This window comes from Macadamia integrifolia, unplaced genomic scaffold, assembly GCF_013358625.1.
Source record: "Macadamia integrifolia cultivar HAES 741 unplaced genomic scaffold, SCU_Mint_v3 scaffold381, whole genome shotgun sequence".
Taxonomy (NCBI): Eukaryota; Viridiplantae; Streptophyta; class Magnoliopsida; order Proteales; family Proteaceae; genus Macadamia; species Macadamia integrifolia.
The window spans coordinates 47,435-70,041 of NW_024869847.1; the positions used below are offsets into that span (position 1 = coordinate 47,435).

General features: G+C 37.6%; 2 protein-coding genes and 1 pseudogene across 2 annotated transcripts; 2 read left to right on the plus strand and 1 right to left on the minus strand.

Annotated features, from left to right (window-relative positions):
• Positions 1–1,103: 1,103 nt before the first annotated feature.
• LOC122068392 lies at positions 1,104–5,398 on the plus strand (annotated as a pseudogene).
• A 2,608-nt stretch (positions 5,399–8,006) lies between these two features.
• Positions 8,007–19,939, plus strand: LOC122068397 (golgin candidate 2). The gene is made up of 10 exons (XM_042632249.1): positions 8,007–8,343; positions 8,564–9,718; positions 11,764–11,874; positions 12,048–12,107; positions 16,073–16,130; positions 16,297–16,349; positions 16,559–16,651; positions 17,038–17,163; positions 19,167–19,214; positions 19,319–19,939. Exons 1-10 carry the CDS (start codon positions 8,290–8,292, stop codon positions 19,691–19,693), a joined length of 2,133 nt encoding a protein of 710 aa, XP_042488183.1. The 5' UTR covers positions 8,007–8,289; the 3' UTR covers positions 19,694–19,939.
• Positions 19,940–20,384: 445 nt separating this feature from the next.
• LOC122068398 (polygalacturonase non-catalytic subunit AroGP2-like) lies at positions 20,385–21,567 on the minus strand. Its single transcript, XM_042632250.1, has 2 exons — positions 21,470–21,567; positions 20,385–21,368 (listed from the first exon to the last, which is right to left on the minus strand). Exons 1-2 carry the CDS (start codon positions 21,518–21,520, stop codon positions 20,385–20,387), a joined length of 1,035 nt encoding a protein of 344 aa, XP_042488184.1. The 5' UTR covers positions 21,521–21,567.
• Positions 21,568–22,607: the final 1,040 nt, after the last annotated feature.

Genomic DNA, 22,607 nt, shown 5'->3' on the forward strand with positions numbered 1-22,607 from the left:
AATAAATATTAAGCAAGAAGGAGTAACAGTCATTACAAAAATTGAACTAAATAAAGCCTGAAGAAGAGGGAGGAAGAAGAAGAAATAAGAAGGGAGTTTCGCTTACTTGAGTTCTGATGTTTGCAGAGATGGAGAAGAAATGGGGCTTCAATCTGTCTTTTGTTTGAATGCCTGAAGTTTGCAGAGAGAGCAACGCCGCAGGGAGATGAGGGGAGGAAGAAGAAGAACAAGAGGGGGAAAATTTCAAAAACCTAAACCGCTAACGTTTTCTGCCAACTAAGTTTTGCATCTCCCATCGGATTGTGACACGTGTCACTATCCATGTGTCATGATCGGAAACCATCTCCGCCAACTCTCCGCCATATCCCTCTCCACAGAGGAGCTCAATCCCACTTAGTGGCCAAAGAGTAGGGGAAACTTCAAAAGTTAGTTTTGTCAAAAAAGAATTGTTACTTCAGACTTCCTTTACTTTCAATTTTCTCTCTGAAACCTCCTTGAGTCTTGATAGTATTGCCCTCGCGCATCCCTCAAAAGTGTCTCCTATCATTATGTAGTCAGTCATTAGTAAATTGCATTTACCATGGGAAATAAAGCAAGCAACCCATCTAGTCATGGCGTTGTCGGTTTTAACAACACAGATCATGATTGGATGGTTGAGAAGAGGGAATTTGAGAATTTGGTTGTTAGTGGAAGTAAAATTGTGCACCTCATCATAGTGATTTGGTGGTTATATTGAGTAACCCACCACAAAGCATGGTTCATAATTTGGTGGGGATTCATTCAATGAGTGTGTTTTGAATCTAAAATCAGTTCATAAAAGGTGGGTTTCCCAGGTAGTTTTCCTACATTGGTTGCTACATTAAGAAACTCTGGGTAAGTTGAAAGAAGTGAAAATCAGCAAAAAACCCAGTCTGCTCAGTAAGTAAAATGAAAAAAACTTCATCTCACATCTCAAACATTTTTTATCGAAAAATTCCAGTAGTTTCTCAAATAACTCTAACAGACATTTGGAAATGAATATGAAATCCCAGACACAACAGCAGAAACTCCAATATATCTGGTGGAGATGATCTAGTTGAGATAGAAGCTCTAGACGGTTGAATATGGCGGCTTATGACTTGAAACTTGAAACCGAGGGCGGGGAGAGAGATCCACTGTAGGATAGGGAGAGGAGCAGAAAGGAGATGTAGCCGTTTGCAGGCTGGACATGGTAGTCAGGGTTTCAAGTTAAGCAATGTCACCGGTCACCGGTTAGTTGCAAAGGGTAGCGGGAAGAAGGGAGAGAAAGGTGTAGTAACAATGGATTGAAAGTTTGTATATCTTCTCTCCATCCAACGATTTAATTCAAGTTAATCAAATCCTACGATCAAAATCTTGCTAGCATTCCAAATTCCTAGGTAACCCACTAGCATGCCCAACCCTCTCCCTATATATGGTAACCTGCTAGCAAGCCCAACTCTCTCTCTCTCTCTCTATATATATATATATATATAGAGAGAGAGAGATATATATATATATATATAGAGAGAGAGAGAGAGAGAGAGAGAGAGAGTTAAAAACTTGATAAAAGTAAATGCATTAACCCTTTTCTCCAATGGTGTGATCCTCAATTACATCATCACCTCTCTCTCTTTGACATGTGCCCTTTGATTAAAAAGTTCTTACTTGTGTCCAAAACTCCTGCAAACAATTTTAGGAGATAAATTGGCTGAACAATAGCAGGGGAGGTCATTTCCTACTCACCCTCAATCCAATAACGTTTACAGCTTCTGCTTTCACATGTCAATGAGCTCCCAATAAGCTCTCATTCACTCAATTACCAATTAAGATTCCCATTTTGATCTAGAACCATCCAGATTTCCCAACTCGAATAATACGAATCACACTGAAATAAGTTGTTATGTAAAGGTTAATTACAGGTGTAAAAAAATCTTATCACATTTTTAATTAACGCTGTTAATTATAAAATATATTTTTTAAAATTATGGGACTACAGGAAATAAATAATAAATTTAAGGATAGTACAAGAAAATTTTCCTTTTTTTTTTTTAATATTAAAATTGGTGGGTTTCACATGGATATGTTCTGATTTTTATTGGGTAAGGTGTATATATCCTGATGCAAACTCCTCTTTATTTAGCTAAGTTTTGTTTTGGTTGTTTTTTTTTTTTTTTGGTATATAGCTAACGTTGTCATTCTTTCCATAAACAAAATTATATATGACCTAATTGGGCTAGACCCAAGCCTGGCCTTTCACAAAGGCTTTGGATAAGCCCAGTTTGTAGCAATTGAGATTCAGCACTACCGCTCTTAAAAAAACACACCAAGCCTCTTATCCGATACATTCAAATTAAATGAGGTTAAAGGAAGTATATGCTTTCAATATGTACTTTCGAGTCTGGATCAAGTCCTTGTAGGACGCTTGATTCACACATGGAATTCACTGAATCTCTTTCTTCTTACCATAGGCTTTCACATTAAGTGGATTTTAAGTGTGGATTAAACACTAGAGAATAGATCTCATATAAGTAATTGATGGACCAGATTCAAACTCTGTACTTTTCCTCTCACAATCTGCCTTCATTAAAAATAGGGTTGTTTCATTGCCCTCTACTTACTTGATGTGCAAGATGCCAGTCAATTAAGACATGCACGAGTCTGGTCATCTCTCTCTTAGGCAGTTAGGCCCACTGTTAGCAAAAACGCGTTTAAAACTCCGTTTTAAACACATTCTCGTTTTTTTACCTTTTAAAACACATTTTCCTATATGCTTCTCAAAGATACTTAGAAAAACAACAAACGACAAGCATTTCCGTTCTAAACACGTTTAAAACGCGTTTAAACACGTTCCCCTTTTTTGGTGTTTTTTAAGACTTAACTTTTTGAACATAATGTCTACTTAATTGACCATATCTCTCTCTCCCAAACTCTGACCCACCTGATTCTTTCACCAACTTGAAGCTAACTCAATGGTTTATATTTCTCATGATATCACCTTCAACTCAATATAAATGTATGGATCCCGAAATTGAGATACAAATTAATGCATTTACTAAAAAATGTTTTTAAAGTGATGACTACTAACTCAAATTGAACATACATTACTCCAAGAGTATGTTGACTATGTTGACAACAATGAACAATATCATAGCCAAGTCACATTGCTCAATAAAACTTGGACATGTGTGGTGTATGAATTTAGAATTGGTAGTGGATGATATTCAATTATATGTCATAAAACTTATAATGAGACATGAGATATATATGCATTAGTGTTGAATACTATAGTTATTTTGAACATTAGATGCAAGTATTCAGGTAATAATTCCTTAATTTATACGAGTATAGTACCTTTTTTTGTTTTAAATCTACACATTTAAAACCCATATCTTCCATTTTCCGTTTTTTGCAATTCTCTGTTTTTTTTACCGTACTGTTCAAAAAATTTTACTGTTTAAAACCCATACCGTCCATTTCTGTTTTTTTGTTGTTCCCGTTTTTACTAATAGTGATTAGGCCTCACCTTAAATCTTAGCATGGAAAAGAAAATATTTCTTAATTGTAGTTAATAGAGCCATAATAGTCTGAAGCATAGAGGCATTGGGAAAGATCACACTGCCAGCATTACATGCAGGAAGGATTAAAGCACTCAAAAATTCGAAGGGCCAAGGCCCGGCCCGACTCAAACCTCTGCTATATATAGAGTCTAAATCTTTAATCAGATTCACTAAAATAATCTCTTTATCTCTTTTCTGTGTTTGTTATACTGCAGGGAAAGTGAAGCCATTCCGTCCGGCGTTCACTTTTTAGGGTTCTTTCCTTTTCTCTTCTCGCTTTCATTTGATTTTATGATATCAGAGATTGAGGTTTACATTACAAAGTATTTATCAAACTATTGACAATTGCAGGATGGAAATGGCTCCGTGTTCAACTCGAGACAGGTTGAGTAATTTGTCAGAAAGTATATTAGAAGACATCTTTGTGTTCTCTCAACTAAGTGGAGATACAAATGGATTTCATATCCATATATCATGTTTAGTGATGAACATGAACCAATTTCTAATGGTTCACTTGATCATTGTAAACTGGTTAAAATTGTGAATCATGCTCTCCTAGTTCATAGAAGTCCAATTGAGACATTTAAGGTCTCTAGTGTGTGCTTGAAACCCTGTTCAGATATGGGCAGCTGGATTCTTTCCCTCCCATCAAATTCTTTGTCAAAATTTAAACTTTTTATTCATGGATCCGAGCGTTATAGTGTTCTTCCATGTTTGTTCTCCTTTAAAGAACTGATTGGTCTAGTACTGTGTGGTTGCATAATCGTGCTTCCTGTGAAGTTCAAAGGCTTCAACTGTCTCACATTTCTGTGTTTGTATGAAGTTACACTCTCTGATGCAACATTGACATGTTTGGTTTCTTCCTGCCCTCAACTAGAAAAGTTGATATTGATTGATATCGATGGTCCTAGTAATATTGAAATTGGCAATCCAAAACTCAATAAAGTGCGGATCTCTGGAAATTTCGTTGGTATATGCCTCCAAGATTTGAGACTTTTAGTTTCTGCAAGACTTAACAATTGTCTCTCCTCCTGACCGTTCAAGAACCTGCAATTTTAGCAACATTTTTGACTCTCTACTCGCTGTTCAAGAGCTTTTATTGGGAGATTGGTTTCTACAGGTAATAAAACCTTGTGATTTTCATATTTACTTAGCAATTGTCATGCAATTTTTGATGTTTACTTTGTTTGCATTCTATTGCAGTCGTTGCCTATTAGTGATGTGAAGAAGATGCTTCCTTCAACTTATCTTCATTTGAAGACGATCAACTTGTCATTAAATGTGGAGGATATGAATGATATTTTAGTTGCTATAATGTTACTTAACAGCTCCCCTGATTTGGAAGGCCTTGAAATTACGGTAACTTGTAGTACCATTCTTTTTTCCTTTTACCTACCTATTGGTCTTTGCTCTCATTAACTTATTCAATCCTCCAGCTACGGCATGATAGGGTTTCTGCTATTGTTCCTGTTATGGATCTACAATAAGCAAAGGATCAGTTGGAGTCTACTTTCAAGAAACTCCAACTTGTAAATATTTTAGAATTCTTTGGGATGGAAATTGAGTTGAAACTCATTAAATTTATCTTTGCCAATTCACCAATTCTCAAGACAATGGGTATCCTTCATGCGACAAATGACACTAGCAAAGTACTGACTTTGTCGAAAAAGTTGCTTCGATTCAAAAGAGCTTCACTACAAGCAAAAATTAAGTACTTTGACCTGGAGAATGTGTACTTGATTGACCACTTGAGCTCCATTCAAATCCTCCTTCCCCTGGTTTTAACTGTCTTAGCCATTACCAAAAAACAAAAGTGTCTTAGCATTAAGAATGTGTTTTGAGGTCAAATGAATATAGAAAATTTGCAGTTGTTTTCTATAGCTTTTCACTTGATTAACCCTCCCTTTAGACATTGTGAGCTTTCAGAGTATGACACCCCCTTCCATCTTAGTCAAAGAGTTATGCTATGTTGGAAGAAAGAGAGAGTGAGAGATTTCAGCAACACCAGTCCATCGCACCACCCCTGCACCACCGCTAACCCTTGCATAGCAGACCCATCAACACCGTGCCATCATCAAAGACAACAAATTGTTGTAAAATGCGGAGCCCCAAGTGTTCAATCCGAGATTTGTCACTATGTGTTTGATGTAAATAATCTCAGAAGTAATTGTCACCAAATAAACAAATGCACAGGAATAAGCAGTGGGATTGAAAGCCGAAATTGTGGTCACATACCCATCAGCACCACCCAAAATGATCAACAGAGACACAAAGGTGACTTTTGAATGACATGGTTGCTTCCTAAATGTGAAGTCAACAATGGCCACCAGAAAAGGTGAAGGATCTGAAAACCACAAATTTATCAACATTGGCGTGTGTTGGTGATCTCCATGTAGAAAACAATGGCCGCAAGAAGAAATTTCTTCGCTGTCTTCGTTGAGAATGGATCATGATAGAGAAACCCTATTTTCCCAAGAATTCAAACCCAGATGTACCGTTGTCTCCACAGTATTCTTCTGTCTTGGCTCTCATGTCCGCCAGATTTTTATGAGAAGATTGATCGAGTGTGGCTATTGTTAACTTGCAACCCTCCCCCAGTAAGACAAATCAACCATCCTCTACCTCCCACTAGCACCTGCAATCTTTCCATTACTTCTTGCGTAGTTGCAGCGGTGAGTCTTGCCAAAAATTTCAACTTTCGTTTTCATCGCGATGGATTTGAGGGTTTTGGATTAATAACTTTAAAGGTTAAGTTGATCGTTTTAATTTTAAGTTTCAATTGAATGACTCAGAGGTAAAATGGTTTTTTCATTCAATCACTCATAACATACTAACACCAAGGCTTCAAGTAAACTTCTATAAAATCTGGGGTGTCAAGGAATCTAACCAATGGTTTTAAGTATCGGTATCGTATTGGTCATATTGTATGGATATTAGATCGATTGATCTGGATTAGTTGTTCATATCATTTCAGGGGTAAATTAGTAAAAAAATAATTTTTTCCTTAAAAATTCAGACAAAAGTGATTGATACACACCGATCAATCCTATCATATACCAATATCGATATCAATACCAATAACTAAATCCATGATCAATCCATAGTACAAGAGGTGTTCAAGTAATTAACAATTTCTTTTGCGTGGTTAAGAAAAAATCTTTTCATCATTGATGATGTAACCCTGTGATAAATGAACAAATATGGGTTGAAATCGTATGCAATTCCGATCTTGTACAATTCCGTGAAATACTCCCTTTAGGGGGTGACATGTGTATTGATACCAATACAATGGTCCAGATCTGGTATAACTAATAAAACCTTTAGTCATTTAAATCAGATCTGGACCATTGCATTGGTATCAATACACGTGTCACCCCCTAAAGGGGGTATTTCACGGAATTGTACGAGATCGGAATTGCAGACGATTTTCATCCGAATAAATATACATGATTACCCACTTTTGGATCCCTTTTATAAAACTACCTGGTTAAAGTTTCATTAACTAAAATACCTAAAATGCCAAAATTAGGTTTAGTTTACAAAATTATCCACCCAAAGTTTAAATTGATAAAAAAATACTCAGGTTTGAGTTTACAAAACTATCTAAAACAATGATTCTCATTCATTTTCCACATTTCCACACACAATCAAATATGGTCTCAAATATTTTTGTTAATTAAAAGTTTGAGAAGGTAATTTTGTAAAGTTTAGGTATTATTGTTAATTGAAACTTTCAATTAGTAGTTTTGTTAAAAAAATCGAAAAATGGTAGCTTTGTAATTTCAACTAAAATTTTATGCAAGGCTGTGCAAGAAAACATAGTTTTACTTAGGGGTATCAATCGGTCGATTCGGCTCGGTTTTAGTCCGGGTTGATTCGGTTTCAGTGTGGGAAGTTGAAACCGAAACCGAACCAATAAGGAAATTCCGGTTTCGGTTTGGTTTCGATTTCGGTGCGGTTTGGTTTCGATTAGTCTTCGGTTTCTTAAATCGATTTGTAACCGGGTTGGTTTTGGTTTTTGGTCCAGTTTGGATTCGACTTTCCATACAAATGTTTACAAAACTATGCAAATTTTGATTTTTTTAATGAATTTTGGAGTGTTTCGGTTTCTTACCGGTTTGGTTTCAGTTTCGGTCCTGGTTTTGAGCCGGTTTCGGATTCATCTAGTTTCTGATGCGGTTCGATTTGGTTTTGGGGTTGTAATACTCCAAACCGAACCGACCCAATAAGGCTTTGGTTTGGTTCGGTCCGGCCGGTTTTACCGGTTCGGTTTAAGAATTGACACCCCTAGTTTTACTTTAGTTCAGTTTGGTATCCACTAAGACCGATACAAGTCACTGACACAGTGCAAAATCTCAAAAATACCCTTGAAATTCCAAAATTACCCTTAGTCCAAAGAGTATGGTGTCCTATCCTTGTAGATTAGAGTAGAGGCCTTGAGGGCGAAGTTAACAGTTGAAAGGTCAAACTGTCAAAGAAGGTGCGGGGATCGTATAGTTGTTCTCTTTTACGGCCGCGGATTATCGTTCCCAATCCCATTGTTTTAATTTCACCTGCAACAAACTTCAGTCTCTATTCTTTTCGTTTTCTCAGATTTGGCTCTCTCTTCGTCCTTGATCCTTCAACTTATCACGTTTCAGTGTAGAATCTTCTCTGAAATGCACCATATTTGACTACCAACTCGAAGCCTAAGCAGTTCGAATGATTGCGCGAACGATTTGTTCATACAATCATGGCGGGATGGATCTCTTCCAAGCTCAAAGTTGCGGAAACCTTCCTTCAACAGGAAAGCATTTCTTTTTCCTCTATTTCCCTCTGTTTTATGCTTGAATCAGTCGGAATTTGCAATTTATATTCTAGGTCTCCGTTTTCATTTCAGTTTTAGCTCGAATGTGGAACAGGTCATGTTACATATTAGGTTTTAATTAATTGTGAGAAATCGATTTATCGGTGAAATTTAAGCACCAAATGTTCTGCAATTAAATTATTTTTCCCTTCTGATTCAGATTGATCAGCAAGCGGCGGACTCGCTTGGGAAGAATGAGAAACCTCTATCCGATGAATTGAATCATGAGACCCCAACGAAAGCCGGGGAGGTTGTTCCTCTGAAGGATCAGCTGAAGAAGAAGACACCCGATAACAATGATTCCTATGGACATTCACGCTCAGATTTCAAATCGGATAAAAACCAGGACAAGGGATTTGGAACAGCTCTTAAACCTTCTCCGAAGCCTACGCCAACTCTTACAGACAATGACTGGACAGAACTGCTTAGTGCTCCCAAGCCGCCATCACCCTCTGCCGTTAATCGGACTAATGGGATATCTGCTATTCGTGGACCACGGAAGGACGGAAGAAAGCAGGGGATATCTGGTTCGAAAAATTTCTCATCTGATATGAAGAGAATTCATGACAGGCCTGGCGTTGTTTCCAAATCTACGAGCAGGCCAGACATCGATCTAGGGTATAGATTAAAGGGTGGCGTTTATTCCCCAGATAGTAAGCGGAGCGATAGGGAAGAGTCTGGCTTGTCTGATTCTATGCAGACAAAATCCAGTTCTGAATCACAAAATGGCGATCCTTACATTGAAGGGAGAGAAACAGGGGCTAATCTCTTGTCAGAAGCGAAGGGTGATGCAAGTGACGACTCCAAGGATGTCCTGGAAACTGCTGGGGGTGGAAAGCAAACTCATTCTGAAAATTACATTGAAAAAGGTAGTGCAGGGAATGATTATCAGCCAGCAGTTGGGAAACATGCAGCAGAGCTTGTATCAGGCTCAAATGCAATTGATGGCATAGTTGATACAAAGAGGCAGCCTGATGGTGGTCAGGATGCATCCAGGAGTGCTGAAAGGAGGATTGATGAGTCAAATGCAGCTCTGGGAAGTTCTGTTACTCGTGACTTGCAGAGACATTCTTCATCATCGAGTGATGAAGAGTCTGATTCAGACACAGACTCAGCTTCAACTTCTGAATCGGAAAATGAACGCCAAAGGAGGGCAGAAAAGGCAAGGCAGAGGGAACGGGTTATGGCTGAGAGAGCTGCTGCTAAAGCTATTGAGGCCATAAAAGAGCGTGAGAACATTGTTGCCAGATTGGAGGGAGAGAAGCAGAGCTTAGAGAAAGTGCTTGAAGAAAGGGCAAGGCAACAAGCACAAGAGGTCATACCATGTGCTTATTGTAACTGTCGTTGCATATGTTTTGTTTCACTTTCCTTCTTGGCATCATGACTTGTTAAGAATAAACCTTGTGTTGTCTCGGTTAACTGAAATATATCAGACTCTTATGGTAGAACTTATTCTAAGTCCTGTAGCTGCACTTCATGCAACCAATTATGACTAGTTTTGTGATTAAAATCAAACACATTTATCTTTATAATCCTCCCATATTTTCTCATCATACTGGAAGTTTTCTGATTTTGGGAGATTTGACTTTCCTGGTTGTTTCATTTTCTAGGAATGCTTGATTTGGGTTTATATCTAGTTTATTTTATTTTTTGGACAAATTTGGTCTTGTTTATACAAGAATCTTCACACTTTTTTAAAAACTACTAAATTAGATGGTGGCAGATGACTCTTAATGAGTCTTAATTTGTTTATCTCCTTTTAAGGGATGACCCTCAAGTATGAAAGTAAAGTGAATTTTTTTTCAGCTGCTTGCAGATGATAACCCTTGACCTCAAGGGGTTGATCTTATTCCTCTTTTTATTGTTTACTGCAGTCATTTATAAATTTCCAGTACCTGGATTCTTCAACGTGCTTAGTGTGCCCATATTAACAGAAGTATGGCACTGATACTGTCATTCTACACTGTATGCTTTCTCATTTTATTTTTCTAAAAATCAAAGAGTTACACAAGGAATATAGAGGTAGTGTGCAACAATTGAGGAAAAAGGCATGCAGGAAAAGAAATAAAAAGTGAGTTATAGGCCCATAGCCTACAAAGGAACTGACAACTTATCCATCCAATGATGATACAATAGTGTACAATTACTTTCACTAATAGGAATTTGGTTGACATATTTTGGTAGTTAAAATGATATCATATATGCCACTTTGGATGATAATGACAAGTACTTTTTCCATTCTTGTAAGGTTATTTACTAAAGTGTAGAGGGCCCTATGGAACTCCAGTATGTTTAAATGAGTGTCCTATAAGATTCCCTCCCAACCAGACAGTTTACTCATGGATCTAAAACTGGTTATTTGCTGCATTTTAACGACTATTTGGTGATTATTATCTTCTGTTTGCACACTAAATGCCAAGTTCTCATCCTTTTCCGATCCTCCAACTTCAATTTTCCCATGCTTTTGATGGATTACCAAGTGATTATGTTAGAAACAGATGCTTATCAAAAAATTATGTTAGGAAAGAATGGTATATCACATTAAACCTGAAATCAAGGTACAAATAGTGATTACATATAAGAACGCTCGCACAAAATTGAGCATGTCAATATTCTTTAGGGTAATGGTCCACATATCTGACACCCCTGACCACTGACCAGTGACCAGTCCACCTAAAGGCAAGTCATCTGCCAAGGAGTTTGCTGATCTCTCTATCTTTCTCCACCGAAATGAGTTTTTTATTGATATCCAGGAGCCTTTGCTTGTCACATCATGCAGGACATTTCTAAGGGTCTTTTCCTCTTACATCTATCCACCCAATAACTAACTCAGGAACCTGCTCAACCTGAATCTTCTGGACCTCCAATGAGGAGTAAGAGTCAGATTATGGCAGTCTTTAGTTCTGCTGTTAGAGAATCAGTCTGAACTATTGGTCCTGAGAAATTAGCCTTATGATGCCATTATGGTCTCTAAAGATCCCTCCAGGGCTTCATTCCCTGCTGATCCAGGTTCTCTGAAGAGGTCTCATCAAGATTAAGTTTCCACTTATCCGAAGGAGGTTGTTTTCCACTAGTGCTGAATACTCATTGCCATAGGGGATGACTTTTCTATTTCTTCCATATTCCTAAAAATGGAAATCAATACCTTAAAAATATTTTAGTGACTGCCCATCTTGCTTTCCAACTTTGGTATCTCTACCCTTTTTATTTTACATACTGACTTTTCCTTTGTGTTTTTGTTTCTGAATTCACTGGTCTCATTTGATTAATGCTATTTATGTAATTTCACAGTGTTTTGTTTTACTATTTTCTTAAATCTTGAGAATTATGTATAGTTACTTGATTTTCTTTCTGCATCAGGCTTCTGAGTTGCAGATGAGTATGATGGATGCAATGGAAGCTGTTGATCTGGAGAAGCGAAAACATAACAATACCAGAATGGAAGCCCTTGAACTAATAGCTAAACTTGAGGTCATGAAGCCACTTTGAGTTATATCTTTTACTCTATACCTAGGCTGTGATCTATAATCTATTATAGGTCTTTGCACTGTTTCTAGTGTCACAGCTTGCACTTTTTCATGGAACCTTGAGCAAAGCAAACATGATAAGTTCTTTTTGTGGACTAAATGTAAAAATATTTGCAGACTGCAAATGCCAACCTTGCAAGGTCCCTTGCATCCACACAGAGGAATCTTGATATGGAGGTACAATGAACCTCTCATTATTCATAGAATTTGTCTTTGTTTCTATTTACAATCTTTTCCGTCATCAAATTTAGATTGAGCTGCACTTTGTTCCTTTTCAATTCTAACGTGATTTAGAAAGTATAAATTGTAACTGTAGATAATATGGCTGAATGCCATCCTCAAAATTAACTCACATGCATTTCTTTTTCTTATATCTGTGGGATTTTTTTCATTCCCATTTTTATAGTATTGTCTGAGTAAGGCTGCTTTTCTTTACTGGGGTTTTTCAACCAATTAAGGGATTTCAAAACTGAAATAATATCAAATACAGGAAACATTAGAGGCTGAGAAATTTCTAATAAATGTATATTTTTCCATTCAACAACCCCGTTTTGTTGAGGTGTATAAAATAACTCGTCTGATGAATCATGTCATGATCAGTAGAAAAAGCATATATCTAACACTGAATGTATTCCAGTGCATTATCAGTTTGAAATTTTTTAATAGAAACATCAAATTGAGTCTTTATTTCATTATAAACATTTTTAAAAATAGAAGAAATTTTGAACTATATTTCGACAAATACAACCAAGTCAGACAGGGATCATCGTCCACAAAAGTGATAAAATAAGAGAAAAATCTGACTATGTTTGAAATGACATGGACCTCAAATATCGGAATGCACTAAATAAAATAAAGGATCTAGACGCACTACGAGAAGGAAAAGAGGACCGATGATGTTCCGAAGCTCACACACTTCACACTCGATGTGAGACATAGATTTGCAACTTGGCACCATATGCTGGAGTTCTGATAGAGATAGATGTCCCAGCCGAAAGTGCCACTGAATAGGAGAAACTCTTCTGGAAGTAGTAGTAGCAGTAGTAGAGGGTGCAACACATCAAGATAATACAACCCATCATGCCTCAAGCCCACCACCAGTCGTCCTCCTTGTTTGAAGATCCTGAGAAGCACAATAAGAAAGAAAGTGATAAAATAGTTTAGAGATTTTGTAAGTTGCTGGTAAGAGACTTAAAGGTAGTTGTGGCACATGAAGAACTGAAGACTGAGTCATGGATGAAGTAGGTGAAACAATACCATGATTAGTCACTTGGGTAGAAGACCCATTAGTAAAAGTTATAGGTGAAGGATTGTAAATTTTATGCAAAGAAGAATACGAATCTGACTTACCAGTCATACTAGTGGATGCACTTGAATCAATTATCTAAGGGATAGGAGGTGTGATAGTAAGAAAGGCGGATGTACTTGTGTGTGCAAGAGTAGCTGTGGATGATTCAAGATTCTAGAGACATTTAAGTTTCTGATTATAGTTGTCCTGAGGCACAGATCCTGATGGAGAAGCTCCAGATGAAGTGGCAAGTTTGGTTTCACCTAATGACACCTTTTTAGTATTACCCTCTGACATTGTTGTATTACCTAATGGTTGAGCCCATTTTGGTTTACCATATTTAGCCCAACATGTCTCAATAGTATGATTAGGCTTGCCATAGAAAACACATTGTCTGAAAGGTCGGTCTGTTCGCTGTCCACCACATCCACCTGCACCAAGGCCACAGCCTCCCCTGAGCCGCGACCTCACCCAGTAGAAGTAGAACTACGGCCACAAACAGCAATAAAATCAGAACCTTCCGTAGAAGAGGATGATATGTCACCTCTGGGCTCTGGAGGCCTCCATTTCTCTGAAGATGAGAGAAAGTCTCATTTAGAGAAGGCACCTTCTCCTCAGCAAGCATTTGTCTCTTAACTTGTTGAAAATCAGAATTTAACCCTTCCGAGAACTTTGCAACCTGAAACTCAGCCTGTTGATTCTTCAACTTTTCTAAATCAGTAGTGAGAGGTTTATAAACATTGAGCTCCTCCCGCATTCCCTTAAAGGCACTGCAATACTCATTCAAAGATATATCCCTTGCTTGAAGTTAAATATTTTGTCAAAAAATCATAAATACGAGACATGTTCTTTTCATGGGAGTAGCTTTCCTTCAAGTGATTCCAAAATTCTTGGCAGTGGTGTGCAACATAACATTCGTTGCAACGGTTGGTTCATATTGTTCCACAACCATATACGAAGATTGTCATTCTCACGCATATATTCCTCATAGTATAGGAAGAAGGCGGGTTTGATTTAGGAATAAGAAATTTCATATTGCCTTTAGCATTGATATAAACCTCGACTGCCTGGGCCTATAACAAGTAATTAGACACACCATTGAGTTTGATAGATGTAACCTGGACGTTAACATTTCCACGGTAGGTTGGGATCAACCATCATGCACAACGGCTAATGCACCAGTAAGGATCAGATTCAAAACAACAGATAAGGCAGCCAATAGAGAAATCAGTAAGGCTGGGAAAGATCACCTTGGCTGGCAAACAACCATAAAAATAAAGTATAAAGAAAGAAACAAAGCAACACCTCAGGAACATCCCACCTAAATGTGGTCAGCTAGATGAATCTTTGCCCTCCAAACAGCTCTATTTGAGGTCATACTAGAGTCAGACCTAAACTTTGCATATCTTTCCTTACTATTTCTCCTATAGTCATTTTAGGCCTGACCCTAGACCTTTCGCTCATTCCATCTGAATCTATCTTACTAGGGCATCCCAAGGCCTCCGTTGAACTTGGTCATACTACCTTAAACGACTTTCTATTGGTAAAACACGAAGACCAAAAAAATTCAATGGCTAAAATTATAGGTGGGTTCGTAGGAGAGGACCTCTTTTCCTACTTTAATGAGTTCAGTCTTTGTTTAGTGACTTAGTCTATCCATCAAGTTTGAAATCCCCAAGTTGAGCAGCTTCTTGACCTCTCCAAAGTTGTGCCTTTGTGTGGTTTCATCCTTCTTTCGTATTTCTATATGTTGTTTATCCCTTCCCTCTAGCACATAGTTATCAAGGCGTCGCCTAGGCACCACTTAGGCATCCAGGCTCTTTCTTGGGTCCAAGGTGCAGCATGCTTGTTGACACTTCACAAGTTTCTATTGGTTATGTGGATTATTTTGTTTTTTGATGAATATGCTTATGTTTCATTTAATATTTGTTGGTTTCCTCATATTAGGTCATTACTAGCATAATTATATCATATTCCATTGTTATGGATTCTATGTTGAATATAAGCATAATATATAAAGCATTGCTATATTACATATAGTCATATATTTTCCTACTTTAATGAGTTCAGTCTTTGTTTAGTGACTTAGTCTATCCATCAAGTTTGAAATCCCCAAGTTGAGCAGCTTCTTGACCTCTCCAAAGTTGTGCCTTTGTGTGGTTTCATCCTTCTTTTGTATTTCTATATGTTGTTTATCCCTTCCCTCTAGCACATAGTTATCAAGGCGTCGCCTAGGCACCACTTAGGCATCCAGGCTCTTTCTTGGGTCCAAGGTGCAGCATGCTTGTTGACACTTCACAAGTTTCTATTGGTTATGTGGATTATTTTGTTTTTTGATGAATATGCTTATGTTTCATTTAATATTTGTTGGTTTCCTCATATTAGGTCATTACTAGCATAATTATATCATATTCCATTGTTATGGATTCTATGTTGAATATAAGCATAATATATAAAGCATTGCTATATTACATATAGTCATATATTGCATGCCTGGGTGCCTAGGTTTTGCCTAAGTAGGCGCCTTGTCGCCGAAGCGCCCCTCCAACACCTTGGGTCTCCTAGTTGCCGTGACAACTATGCTCTAGCCGATGTGAGCTTTTTCTTTCTTTTTTTTTTTTGGGGGGGGGGGGGGGGCGTGGGGTTGTTGAGTATAATCCTTAGGTTAATTTTCAATATTGGGAGAAAATAAAATGTAATTTTTTTTTGCCAACATCTACAGATTTTTTGACTGCTTAAACTATAGAAACTTTTCATTTATCTGTTGATCAACCACCAGAATTTAACTTTATATGGTTGAATCTCCTTGGTTGATTGGGCTCATGTATTTGCAACTTTCTTTGTGGACTAAAAGGTTGAACGTGTAGCAGCAATTCGACGAGAGATTGAGTTGAAAGAAGCGGTACAAGAAGGTATTCCAGTTTGGAAATTTTGGCAACGTGATCACTAGCATGTGTAATGTTCCAGTCATATATGCATTTTGTAACTATAAAAACGATAATGCTCCAGATTAAGATATATAATTTATTTAGTCATGATTTTGGCTTCTTCTTTTAATACCCTTTTCATGCTTTTTAGATCTCAGAAGGAAAATGTCCAAGGTTCATCAGAGTGGTTTATCATCAAACCAAGTGAGTAATCTCTCACGTAATTGTTTGTGTTTGTGGGCATCTGTGTCTTAGACACAATGAAAAATTTACCTGATATCTTAATGCTTAGTTTGAAATTTTTAGGAAATGTTTAGTTAATAGTTTGTTCCTATCCTGCTTGTTAAGAAAATTTTCCTTTTCTCATCAACTTGTTTGTTCTTCCCCTTTTCTTCTATATTTTTGGTTGGTAGTTGGAAGCTTCAAAAGGAGTTGAATTTGAACGGGAGATACTTGAGGCAGAGTACTCTTTTATGTGTGATAGAATTGGACAGCTTCAGGAAAAGGTTAGTGTTTATGCGACATTGCTACAAAGATTTGTCTGTCGACATCACTGTTATGATTAGTATTTTAATGGTGTTCCTGGAATTTACCTGATAACAAGAACTTTCAGGAATTTCTCCATTTCTAATGAAATGGACAGATAAGTTTCATTGATCATTTCTATAGTCTAGTCTATCTTTCCTGGTGGGATAGGTGGGATTACACATATGCCTCGTTGAATTTATTTCATTATTGGATATTTGGATTCTCTGTCAATCATTCCATCATAGTAATGTAGACATCTCCTACTTCTGTCCTAGAGTTCCTATCTATAGGGCTATTGACATGGGAAAAGGAAGTTGTTCCATATGCTACCTCCTAAAACTAACTGTTTCCTTTTCCTGTTCAGGCAAAGAAACTAGAAGAAAACATTGAAATGACACACAAAGAGATGGAGAATCCCACTGAAGTAGAAATTGAACTCAAGAGAAGGCTTGGGCAGTTGACCGATCATTTAATTCAGAAGCAAGCTCAGGTTTTTCTCCTGAACATCAGATCTCCTTCCTTTATTTCTTACAAAAGGGCTTCTGAAAATATGGTTTAGTTATCCCATTCAGATGTTATTATGGAAGCTTATGTTGTATATATTATTCACTAGCTGAGCCTGAAGTCCAGTCTTCAATAGGTCAATCCATTATCTTATAAAGCACAGTATGTTATTCATTACATTTGAAATATGAGGACTAAATGTGTTTCTGCGTAGTGGCTGGATGTGTCCCAGTCTCTGATTCTCTGAACACATTCATACATAATAGATACTCTCGAAAGCTATCAAGGGTACTCCTGATGCAGGAAAATCAAAGAAGTGTGCTTATTTTAAGTGGAAAAAAGCTGTGAATTGAGTTACACATGTATTGGCCACTTTAATGGGTCTAGAATATTGGTCAGAGCTGTGTTTGGGGGGGAGTTATTGTCTATCGTTGGCCTCTATGGTAGAATCAGTCGGGGAGGCCTGAGAGGCGGTGGTTTACCCTGTGGCGGATGTCAGCGGTTCAAGTCCGCTTATCTCCAGCTTGTAGTCAGGTAGGATGAGTTTAGTCTAAATTCGGTGGAGTTAGCTGAAGTCAAGTCCTAGAGTTATAAGGAAAGCTGGTTGGATTTTACTCGTCAAAATATGTTGTGGAATTTAAACTACTAGTTTGATTAGGAGTGCCAATTTCATAACTGAATTTATTATTCCAAGGAGTAGTTCAAGTTCCAACTTCCAAGTCAATTTAGTAGAATTAGAGGTCCATGAATTTAATGATAATAAAGTCCAGTTATTCAAATGTTCTGCTTTGAGAGATTTACAGTGATTGGTTGAGTGGGTTCTCAGGTGGCTTGGTGGATTCCGAGGATGACTGTAGTTTGCAGGTGGATGCCTGTCCTTTCCATCTTCGGCTACCTATGGTTCCCCTGTTCTGAGTTATTTTTCCTGTTAACATAAGTTTGTAAAATCTCTCTAGTTATTAATCTGTTTGATCTGAAAATTTATATCTACTCTCCAGTGGTTATTTGATATTCTGTTAGTAATATCTGAGTTCTGGTTCTAAAACTTGAGTCTCTAACTTTCTAGGAGTTGGGACTTTCCATCACACTTACAAATTAATCTCAGATTTCCACCATATTTTACCCGCAGCTAGATTCATCAGTGAGGACCACTCAACATGACTTTTAGGTCCATCAGACCAGCCCACTGATGGGTATTAGGTTTCTCCCATAGTAACACTATTCTGAAATTTTCAACTATTCTTTTTTTATTCCATGAGGGTCTGTAGGTGTCCAACCTCCAAACCTGTGGTCCTCAAGATAATTCCCTTTCCAAACTTATGATGGGTCTACTATTTCCTGGAGTATCTTGTCAGAAAACAATTCAAAGTTGGTTCTCTATCTTTATTATTGGCCAATTCTTCTTCAAACTTTCTACCTACTTCAAACAAAACCCCCCTCCAAAAAAATAAAAAATAAAAAATAAAAAATAAATATATATATATATATATTTAGTTCCTTTTTTTGGTTAAGTATTGTTGTATCATTACAATCTTAATTACATTTTGTAGTCTTACACATTTGAAGTTTCCTATTTGTTTTGCTTCTATTCTTTATGCGGGGAATATTCTTGCATGTTTTGTCATCACTTGTATCATCTTACTTAACAGACCTCGTATATATTGAAACATTTTCTTTAGATGTGGCATATGAATCATGAGGGGATACTCAAACCTAAAAAATTATTCTGGGATTAAGAGAATGAAGAGTGGCGTCCTTATTTTCCATCTTGGCATTCATTTCTGGGCTTCCGAGGTTAATAGTGTAAATACTTCCATGGGTGTTTATCCATTAAATATGAGGTTCAGTTTCTACCTGTTGATGTCGATTCCTTGTTCCATATGTGTACATGCTAGCCATTCATCCAGACATTCCTTCATATTTCAGTTCAAATACTCAAATGTCAAGATTCCAGAAAGATGCTGATAATTTGAAGTGGTTCTGAAACAGGTTGAGGACCTCTCCTCAGAGAAGGCAACACTGTTGTTTAGGATAGAGGTAAGGTGTTGGTTGAAGTTGAAGACCTATGAGTTACTTTTCACTACCACCTTGAATCTTCCCCATGAGAACACAGAATTCATCATTTCAGTTGCATTGTGCAGACAGTTTCAAGAATGTTGGATGAAAACAAGTCAGCAATGCCACTGGTTGACTTGGGAGGCCCCTCAGTAAGCGATGACCTGGAAGCAGGGATGTGGAATGCTTCCAATTCAAGGTTTAAGCCATTCCTTGAGGCTAGAATCCGATCTGGAGGACAACACTTTGGATCACTGCTTCAGCAGTTGGATGCTATCTTTTCTGCAGGAGCTGCATTTATCCGGAGGAATCCAGTGGCAAAATTGTGGTCTCTAGTGTACCTTGTATGCCTTCATTTTTGGGTTGTATATATTCTCATGTCACATTCTCAACCATCTGATGACACCAAATCCGGGGCCGTCATCTCCTTGGAGAGCATCAATAATACTGGAGGCAACTAGCTCATGTCCAGTTTATTCACTTGCACTACTACAGGTTCTGGGAGATAATTTGTACTGATCGTAGCCTTGCCAATTATCACTATTGAAATTGTAAAGATACAAAGGCACTTTGATGGTGATTTGAGGATGGTCACTTGATCGTCCTTGTTTCGTTGTGTTTGTGCTCGAGTCTACAGTGACCAAGTTGGATTCTTACTGCCTTGATGTTTTGCATAAGGAAATAAGAGGATAATAACTTTTCAACCATAAAAGAAGCTAGTAAGGGTATGCCTGGACTTCTCGTCAACCTTGACCTCCTCCATTCTATGTAAGGTCTGGAACTTGGACATGAATAACTCTGTAAGACCCTAATGCAGTCATGAAGCCTATATCAAGGTTCTTACAGTGTGGAATCAGGATCTGGATCTCTGTTCGAGGACGATAAGATTCCCCTAATCCTCACAGGCAGATAATTGTGATCTGTTACTTTTGGCTTCCATTTTTGTACTGTAGAATTGGTCATGTGTAGTAGGGAAGCAACAGTGCCTGGGTTGGCCAGGGATATTTTTTATTTATTTTTTGGATGAAACAAAATACATATTAAGACAGCATTTACTAGTACATTCAAAGCAACCTAACCACTTCAATTGAAGATAATCATGAACATATAACACAAACAGAACTAGAAGATAATCAAATCTTCAAATGATGCTCAACCTAAAGTCTTTGTCCAGACCACTTCATTCTCATTCATCCAATGACAAACTTCAATTAGTCCTGGGCCAAAACCCAACATCTTAAAAGCAAGACTGTTTGGATCCCAAGTTGATGTGTCATAGTGGCATGCCATAATCGCATGATTCACTTTCTTCCCAGCAAGTATATCAACTGCATATATTTTAACTTTCTGAAAAACATGGCAATAATAGACTTGAAATAAGAATGGCATACTATGACACAAGGCTGGAGGTTCAGTGAGGTTTCCATGGATGAGTCTCACAGCTCCAATGATGACATTCTTATAAGAACCTTCAACATTTTCAGTACTCCATGCATAAAAATGATGCCCTAACTTCTCGACAATAAAATCTATGAGGTCCTCAGCAGAAGTTGCACAGATGCATTGCTCTCCTCTAATGGGACTTTTCTCACATGTCTCAAGGGTGTTTTGAATATACTCATCTATGTCTGAGTCATCCACCACATCAAAAAGCTTCTTCAATTCCTTGATCCGAGTAAAGGAAAATGGGATTTTTGATACCAAAGATCGCGGCAAGAATGATTTATATGACATTGAGTCCCTTAGATCAGGAACAGAAATAGAACTTCCTTCTCTCACCATTGACTCTCGAAAATATGGCAATCCTCCTTGACTGGCAACTGATAAGGGTGTTTCATTTGGAAGCCGATCATATTTCTCTTTGATATGATTCCACTTGGCTATTGGTGGCAAGGTTGTGTTGTCCATTGTCTTCCTCACCAGTGCATTTGTAGAGCAAGCAACATTAGCCTGCTTACAAAACAAATGCAAGTGGGATGCCAATTCATTTTTCTCCATAAGTTTCATAAACACTAGTGTCTGATGGAGACTTAATGGAGAAGCCTTTGCAGCTAACCAATGTGGAGGGTGTGGAAGACCAATATGCTCTTTCCAGTACTGTGAGAAGGCATTTTCAGCTTGAAAGCCCTGCAATTTCTTTGGGAGACAAAATAATAACCAAATAAGAAAGTTAAATTAGGAAAAACAATAAACACATAGAAATGTTTAAATAATAGAAAAACATTTATTTTTCTTACACTAAAGAATGCTACTATCAGAAGGCCAAGCAACAGAATGGGATGAGTCATGGTGGAGCTGAAACAGAGAACAAAATGAGGTTGGACTATGCCTTTGGGGGAATGGATTTGTTGCACATAAAGGGTTGAATTTATATAGTAGAAATTTTTTTTAGGGGGTGTGGGGAAGGAGGGGGAGGAGGTTCTTGCCTGTCCCCCAAATGGATAAACATATTCTGAAATTTCCCAACCTCCCTTACCGAAAAGTAAAAAAGTTATCTATTATGTCGATGATTAAAGCAAATTTCTAACTTCCCTTCAGCCCTCAGCCCTCAGCCCTTAGCCTCAGCCCTCAGGCCTCAAAACTTTCAATACCAAAATTACCCATCAATTCTAGGTAACTATCTTAAATCCTGTTTTCTAATTTTCTTTTCTTTTGTGGCTAAGTCGACATTAAAATAGTGACAGAAAAGTTTTCAAGCACTTGGTCATTAATGTCATTAATGGTATTTGTTAACAAAAATCATGGTATTGTGTAGTAAGGGAGAGAGTTTGATGAGGGTATGGCCAACTTCGCAAAATACTTTTCCCACTATCTTTGGAGGATCGTTGTTATTACATTAACGGCCCATTCGATTTTGTTTCCAAAAATAGTTTTTCCATTTTCTTGTGCTTAGAAATGGAAAACACCCCAAAAACCATTTGATTTTTTTGTTTCGTTTTACTTGTTTCTCAAAACAGAAATAGAAATTTATGTTTGTTTCAGTGTCTAGAGACAAAAATGGAGAAACAAGTTAGACTTATTTTTTTGTTTCTAGAAACAAGTGGGAGAGACAAAATTGTGAAAAACCCGATACTTCACTCGACCTATCCCATCCCCAACCCATCGTTAAAGCTTATCACCATCCAGAAGCAGCGATTCCAACATGTTTGTGCAAATCTCACTATTCTGGACTACCTTCATCCTTTTGGAACTCATTTCCTCGAAGCATGCTTGCAATTTTAACGTCGGGCCTTCACTGGTGAGTTGTATGCCTGCAATGTTGTGCCTTCACTTGTGTCTTGAACCCGACTACATTATTGAAAAAAGTTTCGCAAAACAGAAAAATCACACACCTTTTTGCAATTCCAAAATTTGTTTCTCAGCATAGAAATGGGA